Source organism: Caretta caretta, chromosome 11 (assembly GCF_965140235.1).
Source record: "Caretta caretta isolate rCarCar2 chromosome 11, rCarCar1.hap1, whole genome shotgun sequence".
Classification (NCBI taxonomy): Eukaryota; Metazoa; Chordata; order Testudines; family Cheloniidae; genus Caretta; species Caretta caretta.
This window is the reverse complement of record NC_134216.1, coordinates 63,784,971-63,803,174: the sequence shown is the minus strand read 5'-3', so window position 1 is coordinate 63,803,174 and position 18,204 is coordinate 63,784,971. Positions and strand designations below refer to the sequence as shown.

General features: G+C 43.4%; 1 protein-coding gene across 1 annotated transcript in view; it reads right to left on the bottom strand.

The window, feature by feature from the left end:
• Positions 1-17,165, bottom strand: part of CCNYL1 (cyclin Y like 1) — a 50,429-nt gene extending 33,264 nt beyond the window's left edge. Inside the window, exons 1-2 of the mRNA XM_048869473.2 lie at positions 16,832-17,165; positions 2,292-2,366 (exon numbers count right to left, since the gene is read on the bottom strand). Of these exons, the coding sequence (XP_048725430.2) occupies positions 2,292-2,366; positions 16,832-17,027 (271 nt within the window). The 5' untranslated portion in view covers positions 17,028-17,165. The remainder of the gene's footprint in view (positions 1-2,291; positions 2,367-16,831) is intronic.
• Between the last annotated feature and the right edge of the window lie 1,039 nt (positions 17,166-18,204).

Below are 18,204 nucleotides of genomic sequence, written 5' to 3'. Positions count from 1 at the left end.
TCATCTGCCATTTTGTTGCCCAGTCACCCAGTTTTGAGAGATCCTTTTGTAGCATTTCACAGTCTGCCTGGGATTTAACTATCTTGAGAAGTTTTGTATCACCTGCAAATTTTGCAACCTTACTGTTGACCTCTTTTTCCTGATCATTTAGGATTATGTTGAATAGGACTGGTCCCAATACAGACCCCTGGAGGACACCACTATTTACCTCTTTCCATTCTGAAAACTGACTATTTATTCCTACCCTTTGTTTCCTATCTTTTAACCAGTTACAATCCATGAGATGACCCTCTCTCTTATCCCATGACAACTTACTTCACTTAAGAGCCTTTGGTGAGGTACTTGTTATACAATCTTTTTATGCCACAGACTTTAGAGGGTGAAAAGGGACTTCATTTCACAGATGACACAAGCTGATGCTCATGGCCATCTGGCCACGCTTTTATTTGTTATAGAAAGTCAACATGAGGGTTGGAACTACTTCAATTTTCTCTTGATACTGTGTTGGTCTTTTTAAAAATACAATAAGGATTAAAAGCCAACTATAAAGTAGCAGCAGTAAACAGAACTAAAACTGGCTAAGCAGAGGGAGCAGTTTGGGGATATTTATATGTACAGTTCTAAAAAACAGGACAAGCTGAATGACAATCAGCAGTCTGGCTAGCTGCTTGTACAACGTATCCCCTTTCTAAACCTTCAGCCTTTGACTTTATGGATTGCTAGCTCCTGAAAGCAGAGACTGTCTTCCTACTTGTCTGTACAGAAAGTAGCAGTCAGTCTCTAACTACCACTTTTAGCAAACAAACTGGCCCCGATAAGTGTTAATGTCTCAAAGTGGAAATCATTGATTTTACTGACCTGGCAAAAAGTTCAGAAATAAAGCAGATCCAGTACAGTCTAAATAAAAGATTCTGCATCTTCTACTCATGGAAAAGTCCTGTCCACCATAGCACAAACAGTTACTAATCCACTTAGCAGATCCATACTACTTTTCCAAAACAAATGTTTACACATCAGTTCCAAGGAATACTGAACATGTCAGACCCACGTTTAAGACTGAGCCTCTGCCAGCAGGACTTTCGTATAGTTTAACAGATTTCTGGCATGGCTTAAAGACTGCATACTGCAGAAGGAAACCACATTCCCAAATTTGTCAAGTTCCCTGATACAGTTTAAAGTGGTATTTAGTTACTAAGTTCTAATATTTGCAACTTCATCTCTATACCTGCCCCAACCTCTCCCTTTTGGTGAGGGGGGGGCTTTTTGGTAGGGTGGGAACTAGGTGGAGTCTTCCTTCCCCGTGACTAACTGCAGTGCCCACCTCTATCGCTTAGAGATTTCCCAAGCAATATAATCATGATGCTGACATGACTGAATCTCCCTAGAAGGGTGACTTTGAATAGCAGCTCTGAAACCAACAGATTTGTCAATTTAACTCTACTGTTCTTTGGCAAAACTATAAGCAAGCAGCAGACACACTGAAGCTTTCTGTCAAGGCAAGTAGGTCCTTAACTCTTATGGTTGCAAAGATAACATTCCAAATACAGGTTAAAAACTTTAAAAGAACTGAACCTTAAAGGGCCCAATCAGTTTAAATCACTGATTTTTTTTTTAACACTACTATTGTTACAAATAACAGATTTTTGTAACTAACAGATGAGAATATATTTCTCCATTTTTTCAGTTTGTTTAGCTTGTGCATTCAACAGCCTTTTGTGATCAGACAGCTTCACTGTTTACCCTGAATAGTCCATTTCCAATGTGTGGGTCTTTCACAGAAAAGGAGATTTTTTTTAAGTTAGTAAATCTATTCATGTGTTTAAGGGGGGCTCAAGAATAGGTGTGCTTTCTGAAACTACTTAACACTTACAAAACTGAACAGATTTCAAACAGACAGTCTTCCTTACAGAATTCATGGCTTCGGCCCATCATTCCCCGGGTCAAGCTTCCCACTTGCAAGTGGATTTTTTCAAGCCCTGGTCATAAGACAACTGTTTTCTGCAACTAAATACCAAAATGAGATAAGGCAAACCTGTTCTCTCAGACTACTAGAATCAAGAAGCTTGAATCTCCTGATGTTTGATACCAATAAAGCACAAATGGCATTGTCATAATAAAACAGCCTATGAAGAGTTGCAAATTTTTAAGCTAGTAACTCCTTACTGTGACTAAGGTTAAATACAAAGGCAATTTATGTTTCTAAAACTCAGCTTGACCCGCAGTTCAAATATCCAGTTATTTTTCATTGTTCTCCCACCCCCTTTCAAAAAGGGAAACAAGTGTTCGCTTACCATCTGTTTGGGACTTGCTCAGGAAAATTGTGCTTGCTCTGGGGTGGTCAGATGGATTTGATTCCAAGGCTAAATCTGAAAGACAAGGGACAAAGAGATGGAATTTCAGTTTGGGGTGGACAGAGAAGAAATCACCACGGAGGGATAGTAAGGATGACTATTGATGAGGCTGAGGTGAACATTCTGAAGGTTGTCCGACTCTTGGAGAGCGGTATCAGCTTTCAAATCAAGGAGCCAGTGTTAAAATCCTGGCTTTTTAGCTTAATGTCCCAAAGAAAAATCAAGTCTACACTACCAGTTTTAAAACTATAAGCAAATGGAGGTACAATTTACAAGCCAGGTTATTTAGGGTAGAGGACAAAAAATGAAGAAACTAAGAAAACAGATTTTTCACTTTAGTAAAGTTTCCTTTCCCACAAAGGAAAGCTGCCCGATATGAGTAAATAGCATCAGTCCTGAGAAGTGGCAAGATCTGCCACCTCTTGCTGGAGCTATCACAAGGGCTAAGAAGCGATCTCCTGTTATCCCCTACTTCAGGAATTCCCCCATCCCAGTACAGGAGATCCTATTTTGTGGAAAGCAGAGTAAGCTGAAAAGGTACTTGCTGTTGTCAGATCCCTCTTGCTTACACACTCCCATTCCCAGCCAGCCAGGTTTCGATTTGGTGCTTGTTTCACCACACTATACTGCTTCCTATGAGGGTGGTTCGCATCTGTTTCAAATAAGGTTTTACTTAGCGATAGCATGCTCAAGTCTCACTTTAGTCTCAAGCTGTTTGATTTTCATCTTATCACTAGTCCTGCCTTTATAGAAGCTATGCCAGATGCACAATTCCCAGAATACCATGTGGACAAGCTAACCTGGCTTTAAAAGCCGTTTCACAAACTGGGATAAATACTTAAAAAGCAGTTTGGCTTTTAAACTACATCTCTGCCTGCACTAGTGGAAAACTAATCTCATAAAACTTAGATTAATTTTAGGTAATCAGGAAATGTTTATGAATATTTGAGACGGAAGGGGAGAACACTTTTAAAAATCTTACCCAGTCAGAAATGAACACGAGAGCCTGCTCCACCACTAATCTATGAAACACTGATGTAGATTAAGTAGTCAAGTAAGGAAACGTCAGAATTAAAATTGCTAAGTTTCTTGCCATGATGAATCAAAGACATCAGAAAAGAATCTACAACTCACGCAGACAGACAGGCATAGTGCCTGGAAAAGTTGTAGTACTGAAGGGGTGTAAACATCATGCTAATATCAAACTGGCACTATGTTTATGAAAGGGGAAACAGTTGTTCTGAGGGATTCATGCTGTAGAAATACCAACCTATGCCTCATGATCCAATTCATGTATGTTCTGGTGGGACTATTATTTTTTTTTTTAATTAAAAAAAACCACTACACTCTTACACCCTAAGACACAAAATTCCTGACTACTTACACTGGTCACTCTGACAAACCCTCTTCCAACATATGCTGCATTTAGTACATAAACTATACAAACCAGGACCAAGAAGTTTAATACCTCAAAACAACGTGCTGGCGACTCCTTCAAGGGTACGAACTAACTTAAAATGCCCCATACGCTTTCCCCAGAAAAAGTGAAGGGAGATTAAACTAAAAAGAAAAGGAGTACTTGTGGCACCTTAGAGACTAACAAATTTATTTGAGCATAAGCTTCCATGAGCTACAGCTCACTTCATCGGATGCATTCAGCTGTAGTTCACGAAAGCTTATGCTCAAATAAATGTGTTAGTCTCTAAGGTGCCAAGTCCTCCTTTTCTTTTTGCAAATATAGACTAATACGGCTGCTACTCTGAAACCGGAGATTAAACTGTTTACACCCTTAATCCCGGCGCCACCCCCATACTAAAATGCTGATTAAATAACTAGTAGCCAAAATAATACATCTTACTATAATGTGACAGTTCGTCATGCATCTCCCTTGGATTCTCCCCAGGTCCATACATACAAGCCTTCTGTACTACGTAGCATCTACCCATAATATATCTGTTCCTCATGTGTCATGGTAAGAGCTGGTCTACACTGAAAAGTTCGGTCAATCCAGCTATGTCGTTCAGGGGTGTGAAAAATCCACATCCTTGAGTGATGCAGCTAAGCCGACCTTCTTCCATTGACCTAGCTACCACCTCTCAGGGAGGTGGATTAACTACAGTGCTGGGAGAACCCCCCTTGTTGCTGTAGTGAGTGTCTACACGTACGTGCTACAGCAGTGTGCTGCTATAGTGTTCTAACCTTAGACATAGTTTAAGTCAAGTTACTGGTTAGGCGAATCGACTCCTCTCGAATGAAAGGACTGAGATTCCCCAATGGCACACTACATTGGTTTCTATCCCTGGACATTCGCCAAATATCTGGCTTAAAACATCACAGATCACAGTCCAACAGTATTGTTTTGACATTAGTCCAGGATTGAACACAGCAAGTTTCACAACAGTGTAATTCTGAACCTTACTATACAAATATGGTGCATAAAGAGCTCTTCTAGCAATATGAAGGTTTGGGGGGTTTTTTTGCTTTTATTAATCCTTCCAGTCCTCCCACTTCAAACAGGTCATAATTTAAAAAATTGACACCCCCCCCTTTTTTTTTTTAAAAACTTAAACCAAAATTTCTTGGTACAATTTTACACACACACACACAGTTTAGTGCTCATGGTGCCCATGAAAAGCTTCCTCATAGTCCTGAACAATAGGCTATAACAATTTGCCAGGACCGCCTCTAGAAGACAGGGTGGTTTACCCTCTACATCCATTAATTCCTTTGTTTCCATGCTCAGGATTGTCAACAAGAGTATTAATTTTAATACTTCACATTAATATTTTGAGGATTTGTGTGACGGACACCTGCCCACTACGAAACGGACGAGGATCAACACATTTTATGTGTGACTGTCTGGATGGCTAAGATGGTTGCTACTTTGACTGCCAGTCACTACCAGCCTGGATGGAAAAAAGCAGCAACCCAGAAGTGGAAGTGCTCTGTATCTCATTAAGAGATGCTAATCCTCTCATCTACCATGCAAGTTACACTTCATCATTAGCTAAGCAGACGGTATAGCGTATCACAGTTCAAACTGATGTTTATAAGTCAATGCAATACAAAGGCTGTGGGACAAGTATCATGGTTTTAAAGCATAAAGACGACAACTGGATGGACAGCTCCTTTAATGCGTCATAATGGAGCAATATCTCCATGAAAAATGGGATGAAAAGTTTTAAGACCAAAGAGTAATGTTTCTTTTTTTTTTTTTTTAAGTCAGCCAAATGAGATATACCCGCTATTGCTTCTTTCATTTCTCTAAGGTTTCGTGAAAGTGGTGTTTGTCTAACTGACAAGACACTCTGTTGGGTTAAATTGACCCCCACACCACCTCCATTATTTTGGCCTCCTCATTCTTCTCTTCTGCCAGTCTCGATAGCCTTTCATAGTATTAGATACTAGAAGGTAACACAGAATGCTAAAAGTACTACCAGAAATACAGATACAGCCCTCTTGCTTCTAGTTACACGTACCAGTAAATCACTTTGAGACAACACATTGTGCTGCCCCTGGGACAAAACTCCAGCAACACCTGATCAGGACTGCATGGGTACCAGAGCTTCTCATCCCCTGAGTAGTGTGAAAGGACTAGCAGGAACAGAAGAGCTGCATTCCTCCAAAGCTGCTGAGAATGCAAGGGAGGAAGAGATGCCTTTGGTAGCTCACCACTCCAAAGCCCCTACCATCTGAGCAGCCATGGAGCATTGGTATCTATACAGCGACATGGTTCCTCCTGCACAGTGCAAGCAGGACAAAACTGGTCAGCTGTGGCAGTTTCACTTTTCTGGTACTTCCATCTGTGTCACTGGGCAAGTGCTATAAGCAGGAGCAACAGCACAGGTGCTGAACAAAGCAGAACATAGGAAGGACATCAGGAGCAGTGAGAAAGAAGACAAAAAAGCAAGTGGAGTGCACTGAGAGAAAAACCCATGGAAAGGGCTGATCTGCTAGTAACACAGTGGATTCGTGACCAAACCGAGTCCTTTATGCATGGAGCATCTGTGAGTCAGAAGCCAGCACACTCAGCTTTGGAGAAGATGTACTTTTAAGTCATTGTCTGGCTACTACTCCACGATAACTAAAAGATCATCAAGCTTGACAAGTGGCCTTGCAAATGGAGGAAGTAAAGGGACAATCTTCTGAAAGAGCACAGAATTTCAGGGAGGAAAAAAAAACCTGAACTTCTTAGTTTTATTGGTGACCAGAAGTCAAAACACTCAAAGTCTTCCCATAATAATTTTTTTCAGTCAAGCCCACAATCTGAAGTGGAGAGGAAAAAGGAAAGCTCCCAGGCAATTGTGAAATCAAGTCACTGTAGTGTACATCACAACCATAGTAACTACAAAATTACTAAGAGATTTAATCCTGAAATCAGAAGCAAAATACACAATTTAGCAAAAAAAGCTTTCTTCCCATTCCTTTACTTCTTGGAAAATAAAATTCATTCACCAAGTGCCTCAGCTTCTCAAATTATTGGATCACCCTGCTCAGCTAAAGTGGCATGGAACTAAAGTAGGTTTCTGATCACGCTTCATTATTCTACAACACTTTAATTTATGAGCATCTTCCTCACAATGGCTGTAGTCTGAAAGCCAAGCAAACCGTAATCTCTGCAAACACCAGTGCTGCTGTTCCATGCATCTCTTCCTGCCCCACCCCAGGGCAGATCACATGACTTCTAAAAGCAACCATCCTTTACTGGCTCACACCCGTAGTTTGCCCACCTCTAATCTAGTCTCTATCGATAAAATTAAAATAATGCAGTGTATTACGTACGAATTTCCATAGTAGGCCATCTGATTATGGGGAGGTTGTGGGGTTTCTTAACTTCAGTTTAAACAGTGAAGTGAAAATGCAACAATAACTTCCCTCAGTAAAAATTTTATATGCTTAAAATATGAGGCTTAGGCTTTTATGAAAGTTACTAGAGGACTTTTCAAATTTCTTTTTAAAGGTCACTTCAGGCACCAATCCAAATTCTCCCTTCATAGTTGTTTTGATTGTTGGTAGCCTAACTGCTCAGCCTTTAACATTTTGTTTTCTAAGAGGTTAGATAAAAATGTCATTTTTAGTTTAAATTTTTTTTTTAATTTAGTACGGGCTGCTCAATTTCAACAGTGTAAAGGGTTTACTCCTGACATGCTCTTGTCACAACTGATACTGAGCCAGATTATCTATAATGTTGCACAAAAACAGTAAAAGAGTCTTATAAGAATTCCAGCAGTGGAAGGCAGCTTTATGTTTCATTAACAACTCAACAGAATTTCATTAGGCTCAAATTGGGATTTTTTTATCTAAAAATCCTAATTTGTATCAATCCACACTCATGACCTTATTAATTTTAGTATTCTTGCTTTACTATATGCTTGAATTTATGCTAGTAGAGTTCTCTGAGCACAGCCATCACCTTCTTTCTGATGTGGGTTCTCAGTTTATCTTCCTTACGGACACTGGAAATAGGGTTTTATTTCCCTTTGTAGATCTATTTCTATACAATATTTTTTAAAATTCTCAGTTCCATCTGTATGGATAAGGAATAAAATAATGAAAAAAAAAGTTACCCCAGAACCATAAAGAGAAATATAGCTGTAGTTAGAGTTCTAAGGCGAGTGATGTGTATCCGAGATCTCAGAGCCAATTTCACACTAATGTTCTGCCCCACACTCCCAGCCCCACTTCCCTGTTCTTCCCAGCTCCTAAATGAAGTGCTGTCAAAGGCCTGAAGTTAGCTCCCACACCCAGTAGCAAAAAGCCTCACGGTCCCCACCCACTTCCCATCAGCCAGCTTTTTCAGCATGAAACCACTGCAGGCTCTAAGCAGGCTCTGTGATATCCATGGACGCTTACACATTCTTAGCCACCTTCCCCCTGCTGCTTCTGGATGTGAGACCTGGGCAGGGAGAAGCAAGACAAAAGCCACCTAAACAAGGCAAAAAAGGAAAGGGGCTCTCAGTGTGAGGGAGTCACGGTGGGAGGCAGACCTGAAATGTTATTTTAAAAGCTCCTCCTACTTTAAATTTTGAAGTTTATTCCACTGATTTTTCTCTTCCCATTCTTATGCACTTTTCTGCTGCTATCCGCGTCCTCCCCCCACCCCCTTTCTGCAGCAGGGTCAATACTTTACAGTAACAAAAAATTTTAAGTAAGCCTATGACGGGTCTATCAGTCTGTCTTAAAAAAAATCAAAAGGAGTAAGTCCTATTTAAGATGAGAGGAATTACAATTCTGAGTGAGATAATAAACAGAGCTCACACAATATCTGGACAAAGCAGAGTTGAAATTTAATCCTGAATTTCCCTTACTTTGTAAGTTTCATCAAACCAAGCTACTGTTGTATGCTCTTATTGTTGCATATTTTATCTAGCATTTCCAAAGTTACATGAAAAGCACTCTTCCTTGGAATTTTTATAGCCAGAAAAGAGTTCCACATAGCATGATCCACAGGGCAGTAGAGCTAGTATAATAAATTAATAAAATAAGTTGCCTTTCCATATGAACTACACTTGGCTTTTTATGAACTGGAACTGTAGATACAAGCCACAGACAGATTAACATATCACATAAGATTCCCTGTTTACGGAATTATTTGCAGAATTTAATGGAGGAAAAATGGAGAGGAGAACAAAAGCTGCTTTGGTTACTAGTATCATCTAAGCATGGAAGAAATAAAATGGGTACACAACACTGGCCTTTTTCTTCTTTGTGGTCAACTACCACGTGGATACAGTACATTCATGGGGAAGACATTTCAATCCACCCCCTCACTTCCACCTACCCAATGGGAACTCATCAAGTTGACCTCTGATCAGGTGTCGACTACAATAGACCCTCAGAGTTAGGAATACCTTGGAAATGGAGGTTATTCATAACTGACACGTTTAACTCTGAACAAAACATTATGGTGTTTTTTCAAAAGATTACAACTGAACATTGACTTAATAGAGCTTTGAAACTTTACTGTTCAGAAGAAAAATGTTGCTTTCCCTTTTTATCCCCAGTAGTTCACGTTTAACACAGTTCTATACTGTATCTGCTGCTGCCTAATTGTGTACTTCCAGGTCCAAATGAGGTGTGTGGTTGATTGGTCAGTTCGTAACTCTGGTGTCCGTAACATTGAGGTTCTACTGTACCTACCACCAGGAAGATGCATTTTAGGTAGTATAGGGCATCAAGAATTGAGCCAACGTGCTGCAGGTGTGTGTGAACATGTTACACCATCTGTAATTCTGGGAAAAATAGAAGATCACAAGAGGGAGAGATTAAAGAGAAGAGCAAGAAGATCATAAGGATAAAACCCAGAATGCAAACAGGACAGCAAACCTGAATAGCACAAAATGGACAAGACAAAAAACAAAAACAAAAGAGATTGCGATTGTGTCAAGCAAAGCTTGTCTTCCATTAGCAACTTCATCTTTTACCTCAGCAGACAACTGAATGCACCAGTTCTTTCACTACTGATCTTCACACACAATGAGCCACAAAATAAGACACAATATAAGCTGGTTAAGCCTTTGATGCCAGCAGTTGCCAGCATGGGGAAAAATTGACTCCTTGCATCAAAAGATATTTTTTATTGAGCTTGCAAACAATTTTACTAAGATCAAAAACAGCAAAACACCCACACGCTTTAGGCTGACATGTTATGCTAGAAAATGGAATAGTGCTTAGAAATTTGAAATGAAGATTTGCGAATAGACCATAGTTAGTCAATGTATTATTGCACTGTATATTCATCACTGAATAGATAACGAAGAAAAAACAGGAAGAGTCTTCCCAGATTATGCCTTCCTCTAGCTAGGGAACTGTTTCTGCACTCCTCTGGAGAGCCTTCATCTTTTGAATGGGCCTTTGACTAGTTAGATAAATTATGCTAATGCTGACAAAGGGGAAGAAAATAGGATGACAGGTTTGTCAAAGCAAGAACCAAGTACTGTGCTGTATTCCAGTAGTAAGGTTCTCATCCTAAACAGATAGACTTCACTTCTCTCTCCCCTGCACTATGTTTTTTCCATTCTTTGTTAGCCCTGATCTTCATCTTAACCTGAAGTGGTTATTTCATCCCACCTGGTGCCTCTCTGATCTTGCCTGGTTCTCTTCCCCATTCCTGGTTATCCCAGTTCTTAGTTCAACCCAGTGCTGGTTATCTCAGATCTACTTCTCATTTCTCTTCCTTTTCTGTTCAGCTTCCTCTCTTCCCCATATATATCCTCCAAAAGTGCTTTTAAGAAGTTAGCACTGACTTGTTTGGCATTCAGATTTGATACATGTAGCATTTCTCACATGGATTTGATTCCTGTAATGCAAGTAGTGCTATTAACGATCCTCGCTGGGACAGTGCGCCATACTGTCCTCCCTAGGAGTACACAAATCGATTGATCTCAGATCAGGACTGTAAGCCATCAGCCTGCAATAAATACAGAAACTTCTTTTTAAATGACTAAATTTAATGAGTATTCATATTGAAGTCCAATGATCCACACCACCGACCACGCTCCATTGCTAACAGGTTAACAGTGCTAAGTCTCAGCTGTTAGCTGTCAAGTTCCTGTTGCCACTGAAACATTCAATTTCAGCAAAATAAAGGCAAGAGTGTTAAAGTGTGGATTTAAAGTGTAATCCCTGCTTTACTGTCATCGTCCCGCCAAACAGCACTTCAGAGAGAATTCTGTTCAAGCCAGAAATCGAGCAAGATATCTCTATTGTCACTTTCAGACACTAGTGTTACCTGTCAGCTCTGTGTTCTTGGGGAACAAGGTCACAGTATCCAGCCTGATTCATGAAGCTTCCCCCACCCCACCCCACCCCACCCCGGGCCTCTGCTTGAACCAAAGCTGATCAGAAGAAAGACTTATAAAAAGCAATGAAAAGGCAGTGGGAGCCACACCTAAACCCCTCCGGACAAGGGTGACGAGGAAACTCCCCTAGCCTCATTTGCACTGAAGATGGGACAGGGAGGCATCCCTATTAGCATACAGAATGGAGAACAGAGATTCCAAGGCAAGAACCGCACTGAACTATGGGACCAGGAAAGCACTGCATGATGGGGGACCTCTGCTCCGGATGTTAATGAACCCACACCTGCACACACCCAGCTCAGTAGTTATCAGACCAATTCCAGTAATAAATCCTTTTTTGGTATCCAAAATACTGAAGCTGCCTAATTGCATTGTGAGCTCCCTGGAAGGACCACCACCCACAGCCAGGAGTGATCAGCTCCTATTGTCTAGCCTGAACAAAATAACTTTGGTATACTCCCTTGAGCCATCACTTGACCCATAAACAAATCTAGTGTTCTCCCTGAACCATTGTTCTTTCCCTACAAAAACCCCTGCCCATGCTCAAGTAAGTGTTCTAATGCCTGTATCCAACATCTGCATCAGTTCCACTGGAACTTCACCTTCTCCTGACTGATCATGCTGGGGGCTCTGCCTGTATCCAGCACTCCGGACCACCACCACCTGGGAACCCCGATCAATTCAAGCTTCACAGAGTGGTGAGAACTCAGCTCTCTTGCTCTCTCTAGGTATAGCCTTCTGACCCTGACTTGTGTGATCAGTTATAGTTTTCTAAACTTGACTTTTAGAATCAAATTTAAGTTAGATTTAAATATTAAAAACTGTTTGTTTGGCTCCCCTCGTATGGTTATTACCTGGCAACAAATAACTTTCAGGGTTAAGCTGGTTGCTGCTCTCTCCCCCGTACTCCATGTGGCTGGTTTTTGGCTTCCTCAGTCACTCTGCAGCAACACTCCTCGTACTTAAGCTAAAGATCCCTGCAACACCCAAAAATCCTGTGGAGTTTGCTCATCAAGTGGGTTACTACCAGAACAATTGTGACATGAAAGTGGGGATAGGGACGTGCTGAACCTGGGACACATGAAGGTGGCAGCTTAGAAGTGCTGCTCGACCCGGCCTGCTCAGGTGAGCTCTATTCCAGTGCAGTGCCATGGCATGAGGGTGACAGCTTGGAGGTGCTCTTTGACCCAGCCTACCATCCAGGGACATATAAGGGTCAGCTTGGGAGTGCTGATTACCCCAGTTCTCTCAAACACGGTGTGTGCGTGTGTGAGAGTGCGTATGTGTGAGAGATTCTGGGGCTGGAAGAACCCAGCCCTGGGGAACCTCGGTGCTGCAGGATAGCTCCATTGGGAGGGAACTTGTAGAAAGGAGAAGTAGTACTCCGTGTGATAACACAACTGACACAAGCCGTATATTGATAGAATTACAGAACACCCCCCTCCAGCCCCGAAGAGTAACCCTAATAAATGAGTGTACACCAAAGTAACGGGCAAATCTGGTAACACTAGCTGCCTGCTGCGTAATCAGTAAGTGAATGCGCTCCAAAAACCTTGAGAATAATTGACAGAAAAAAATTGTTGGGATGACCATTACTTCTGTCCCTTGAATTGTTTTAATCATTAGAGAAAGGCAAACTGGCTAATAAGTTCCAACCCAGCAGTTACTAGTACAACTGGAAGCATCCTCAACCATCACATCACTCCTTTCATAAAACCCTTTTCATGTAAGGCCTTAAATTGCTGGGGCAAACCAACCAATATTAGGAATGCTGTAATAGTCAAAAGTATGGAACTTGTGTAGTTATAGTGGATGCTTGTATGTCTTGAGTGCCAAGAGACAAAGCTAGCATCTTTCAACGTCTTGATAAATACAGGTATCTAGTACACAACAGCTACAGTTAAAGCTTGTCATTTTATAGACTTAAATTATACTGATACCTGCACAATCTGAACCTTTATGAGAAACCCTCCTTCATAACGCTCATTTTTAAAATCTTGCATATTGACAGTCCTTCATGGTGTGACGTGAACCACTTCAAGATATTACTGTAACTACTGAAGTCACATTTTAAAGTTACTCACTCATTTCAGAATGCTTTAAAAAATACAGTTGTAGTGGTGGCCCACAGTACATCTATTTGCATGACTGTCATTCCAAATTTACCTGGGACAATTCAGTTTTGTTTTGCAGCCTCATGAACAGGAACCAAATATATTCAAGACACACAATAATATTAATAGATATAGGAAACAGTCAGTAATTTATTGTAATGAAGACTAACTTACCAAAGGCAACATAAAAAATGAATTAAGAGCAATGTTGTGTGAATAACTATGCCTCTGAAAGTCTCTTATAACATGTCTAATTTGTGCTCATCACAAATTCTAGAATTATGTCCAACCTCAAGATCAAAATTTCCACAACCCCAAAGCCAATCTGTGTTAAATAGCTAATATGTTATCTTTTGATTATACAGGACTGTCATAATAGTCTGCAAACCCAGAAAATTATATGCTTCCCTTCTCCAAGGCCAATTCTAACATTGGGATGAACTCACACTTAAGCTTACCATAGCTATTCAGCACTGGATCAAAACTGAAGTGATTATGTAGTTGAGAGATTCAGACAAACACAGCCCTTATTTCTGAGCAGCTTTATTTAGTTTAGGCATTTTTGCTCGGATTACTAGAATCTTTATTAGAGAATTTAGGCCACCCACTCCCACCCAAAAAGAATTAGGAGAGAAATAGTTCATAGATTCCATAACAGTTTCTTTCAAGATTAGAATTTTCCTTTTCCTAAACTGTAAATGTGACTTTTCCCATTGCCACATTACACAGCTGTCTCAGAGGAAATCTGGAAGTTGGCTGTTCTATTTAGTTTCATTTCTATAAAAACAGCTATGCCATATGGTCCCGTGTGCAGAACCATGGATGTTAAAACGTCCTATTTCTGACAGTTTTCTCACACTCCTCTGCAACCAGTTTCTAAATGACTGCCAAAAATGTGTCCCTAAAATTCAGGAACAAGAATGGAAGACCAATGTTAAATGTTATTGCAGGAATCCTACACACCAGGTGGCAAAACATGCTGTCACTTTCAAACTGTGTGTATTTTGCATAGTGGTGGTTGTTATAATCATGAAATGGGATGGCAAAGCTTTCTTATACAAGTCAGAAGTTAAAGATGCCAAGCAGAAAGTCATGAAATGTGAAAGACTGAGTGTAATAGCATTTGAATTGAAGTTCACACACACACAGCAGCACCAGTAAGACATCAGGTGATGTCTAAACAATTCCCACCACAGCATGACCCTGTCAGTTCTTCCTCAGTGGTAGGTGCAGTTGAGAGATTAGAAATTAAACTGATAAGAACAGATTTAATAATTTTATTTAGATGATGTTAAAATAAAAAAAATGGTACAGAGTTTAGGCATAGAAGTTTCCGGTTATCAGGAAATAAGGTACAGATTATCAAGGGGTACAAAACTCAGTTTAGGATCGGATGGCGTAAGGAATACATAACTGCAATATCCCCAATTGGGGGTAAAAGGTTAACGGATCAAAGTACAGACATTGAGATATGAGGGTATGTTGTTCATATAATTGCTATGTTCAGGTGTGGAGTATAATGAGTGGATACGATGATGAGGATGGATTTACCCTCATTTGGTGAGATTTACTGTCCAGTGAGTTTATGGTTCCAGTTCATATGATCCAATGGAAAAAGTCTCTCAGTCCCTTTCTCATAATTGATGCACGATGTCATTCCGGCTCACACCTCCTGGTACTGTCAGTGGCCAGTGATGTATTCGATGGAGATGTCCCTGGACCACTGGATGGTGTCTGAGACCATGAAGCGCCCCATGAGCCGTGCGTAGCGTCGACCGATCCCACAGGTCCGCAGCACACGCTCATTGCAGGGGTCCCAGGCACCCAGGGCTCGGATGATCAGGAAATCCATCTGCACCTTGTAGCCCTTCGCTCTCAGGGTGTCGGCCAGGAAGGTGTATTTTTTCAGCTTACGAGCTCGGGCTTCGCGGAAGGCCGGGGTCCTGTTCTCAAAGGAGACCGTGACGTCGACGAGGGATGATCTTTTTCTGGGCCTCGTCGGTGACTACCACGTCAGGTCGCAACTGGCTGTCAGTACCGGGGATGGTGCAGTTCACAGCGACCTCCCCCAGGCACAGTGCGATGGCTTTCACCAGGCGGTTCTGGATGGCATTGTGGAGCAGCTGCCAGGCTCTGGAGTGAGGCTTGCAGCTGCACAGGACATGGGGCAGGGTCTCGTTGGAGTAGCCGCACTTCCTGCGACGCTTGTCTCACTACAGAATTATGTTCACAAGCACACCCAAGTTTGCTGTTCAGATTACAGTTAAACATCTGGCATCCTTGAGCCAATGGGGAAGTAAGTGTAGAACCACAAGAGCTATGTGAAAATGGACTTTCAGTGCAACGTGTCTACTGCTGTAATTTAGCTCCCTGTGGGGCTAGTTTATAAATTGTCCTTGTCTCCCAGGGTGGTGTCACATTACACACAATCTTTGTAATTTATAATCCCCTTACCCTCCAACCCTCTTCCTCCTCCTTTCAGCTAAACAGATATTGGGAATGCAGCAACTACTGTCAGCTCCACAAAAGTTTATGAAGTCAGTTATGACTCCAAAGTTAAAGGGCTATCATCAATGTAAAAAACACTTACACCTGAAAGTGTTTTACTTACTGATATTACCACTAGCAGCTAAAATTTAAAGAAAAACTCTTCAGAGATTGCTTGTCTACAGCCAGCTTCACTGTTTTCTCTGTTGAGTTAGCCTCTCCAGCTTTGGTGGGGCTTCCACACACAGTCTAGGAGGAAAATCTTGTGAAACCACACATTTGACAGTGAATTCCAGGTTAAACTGTAGAACTTTTAACTTTTTTTAAGACACTGACCAGACTGCAAACAAACAACATCCCTCTAAGCTTGTCAGCAGTTTTCCATTCTAAGCCTTATTTCTGATCCCCCCCAACTTCCTTAAGAAAAGTTCTTTGACCTGAAATTTTGCATGTTTAGTTTCAAGCCAAAAATAAATTGTTCTAGCAAACGAAGAAAACCCAGTAATCTGTGAGAATTATAAAATTTAGAAAAACCCAAAGAATCTTTGTTTCAGCTTCCTCATGATCTACAGAAGACCATCTAGGGGAGCGGTGCAACACTAAAGAAAATTAAGACACGGATGACAGCACAGATCTTCAGAGTGCCTCAAAAGCAGTAACACGCCCAAACGAGAAACTGATTCGGTCTTTATCTACCCAAGGGGCAGAAGATGGTATGCTGCACCTAGTCGCCCTGGCAGACCCCTTGCAGCCTGCCCATCGATACTGCACAGAGGTGGGTATCCACGGGCACCCATCCCAAAGAAAGCGGGGGGGGGGCTCCAATAGGGGAGAGATACATTAGGTAGCAACATCTCCCCCTCCCACCCCAGTGATGGGGGCTCCCTCCCGGACTAGGATGAAGCAAGGTCCATCACACCGCAAGAGACCCCCCCCCCCATCAGAAGGGCGCAGCCACATGCAGCCCCCCGCGAGCAGAGACACCCCCTCGCCCTGCCCGGTGCCGCTCCATATCCCCCGGCCCCCCCCCCCGGCGCTGTGCTCCGCCCCCCCCCGGGCCGCTCGCGCCGCCGCTCACCATCCGGGAACTCCCGGTCGCTGATGTGCTGCAGGTGGGGGCCGCCCCCAGGATCCGAGTCCCCCGCCTCGGCCTCCGCCGCTACCTGATAAGCGTCCGCCCGGCGCTCGGGGCCCGGCGCGGCCCCGCCGCCGCGGGCCCGGCTGAGCTTGGGGCTGGCGTCCGGCGACACGCAGCAGGTGACGGTATTCCCCATGGGGCCCGGCCGGAGCCCCCCCGGCCCCGCTACGCGGCTCCCAGGCGGGCGCCGCGCCGCATCCCGCCACGCACCCGGCCGCGGCCTCAGCTACGGCTCATGGAGCGCGAGCGCCGGAGCCGCCGCCGCCGCCGCCTTCCCAGGAGCCCCGGAGAAACGCCCCGCCCGTCACATGATGCCGGGCGGCCAATCCGAGGGCAAGAACGGGCTGGGGCCCGCCGTGTCGCGTGATCCGGGACGCCGCTGCTCCTCCCCCTCCCACCCTCGCCCCGCCCCCCTCAGCCCCTCCCCTCCCTGCTCCCGCTCCTGCTGCCCCTCCCGCACACGGCCGCCTGCAGAGCGGGGCGGGCCGGGACCGCTGCGGGCTGGCGCCTCCGCTGTGCCGGGCGGGGCCGGGGCCGGGGGGCGCCTCTGCTGCCCGTGCCAGAGCCCAGCACGCCGGGCTAATCCCCGCAGCCGCCAGGGAAAGGCCCTGGGCCGGAGCGAGCCCGCGTGGGGGTGAAAGGTGCCGCAGAGGGGACTGACTCAGGCCGGTCCGCAGGGTTCCCGTACGGCCCCCTGAGGCGGGGCAAGCGTTACAACTCTTCGTTCTGCCGACTGGAGCCCTAGTGTAGACGGGATCTGAGGTGACTTCCGCCAAACGAGCCCAGTTTACGCAGTCTAGCCTCAGCCAGACTGAAAAGCTGTTCAGCTCATCCAGTTTTAATAGTTCCCTAGGGTCCATAAGCGCCTGTATTGCACAGACACCCCTTGTGCTGCTCTCCCCTTCTCCCCACAGGCTAGAGGTTTCATAGGAGGCAGGAAGTAGCACGCAGAGGCCCCAATCAGGGACTGGGGTTCCCTTCCCGGACGCAGTGTACATGCACAACCCAGAAAGGATGGTCCTACCGAGTTTCAAATCTACGTTCATTTTATGGAAAAATCTATATGTTTAAAATCTTTAGAGTTTTAAACATTTTTAGTGGCAATTCATGTATTTATCCCTCAACCTCCAAACCAGGAACCTTAATTATCGTAAGTCCAACTGCATGGGAATCAGAAGAAGAGGGCTCTAAATTCATCTAAAGTCACAATTTTGACATTGTAAGATAAGGTCTACCAAGCTGCTTGGGCTAGAAACAAGTGTTGTATCCCAGTAGGGAAATGGGATTCCCATGAGAAAAATCTATATGCCTTA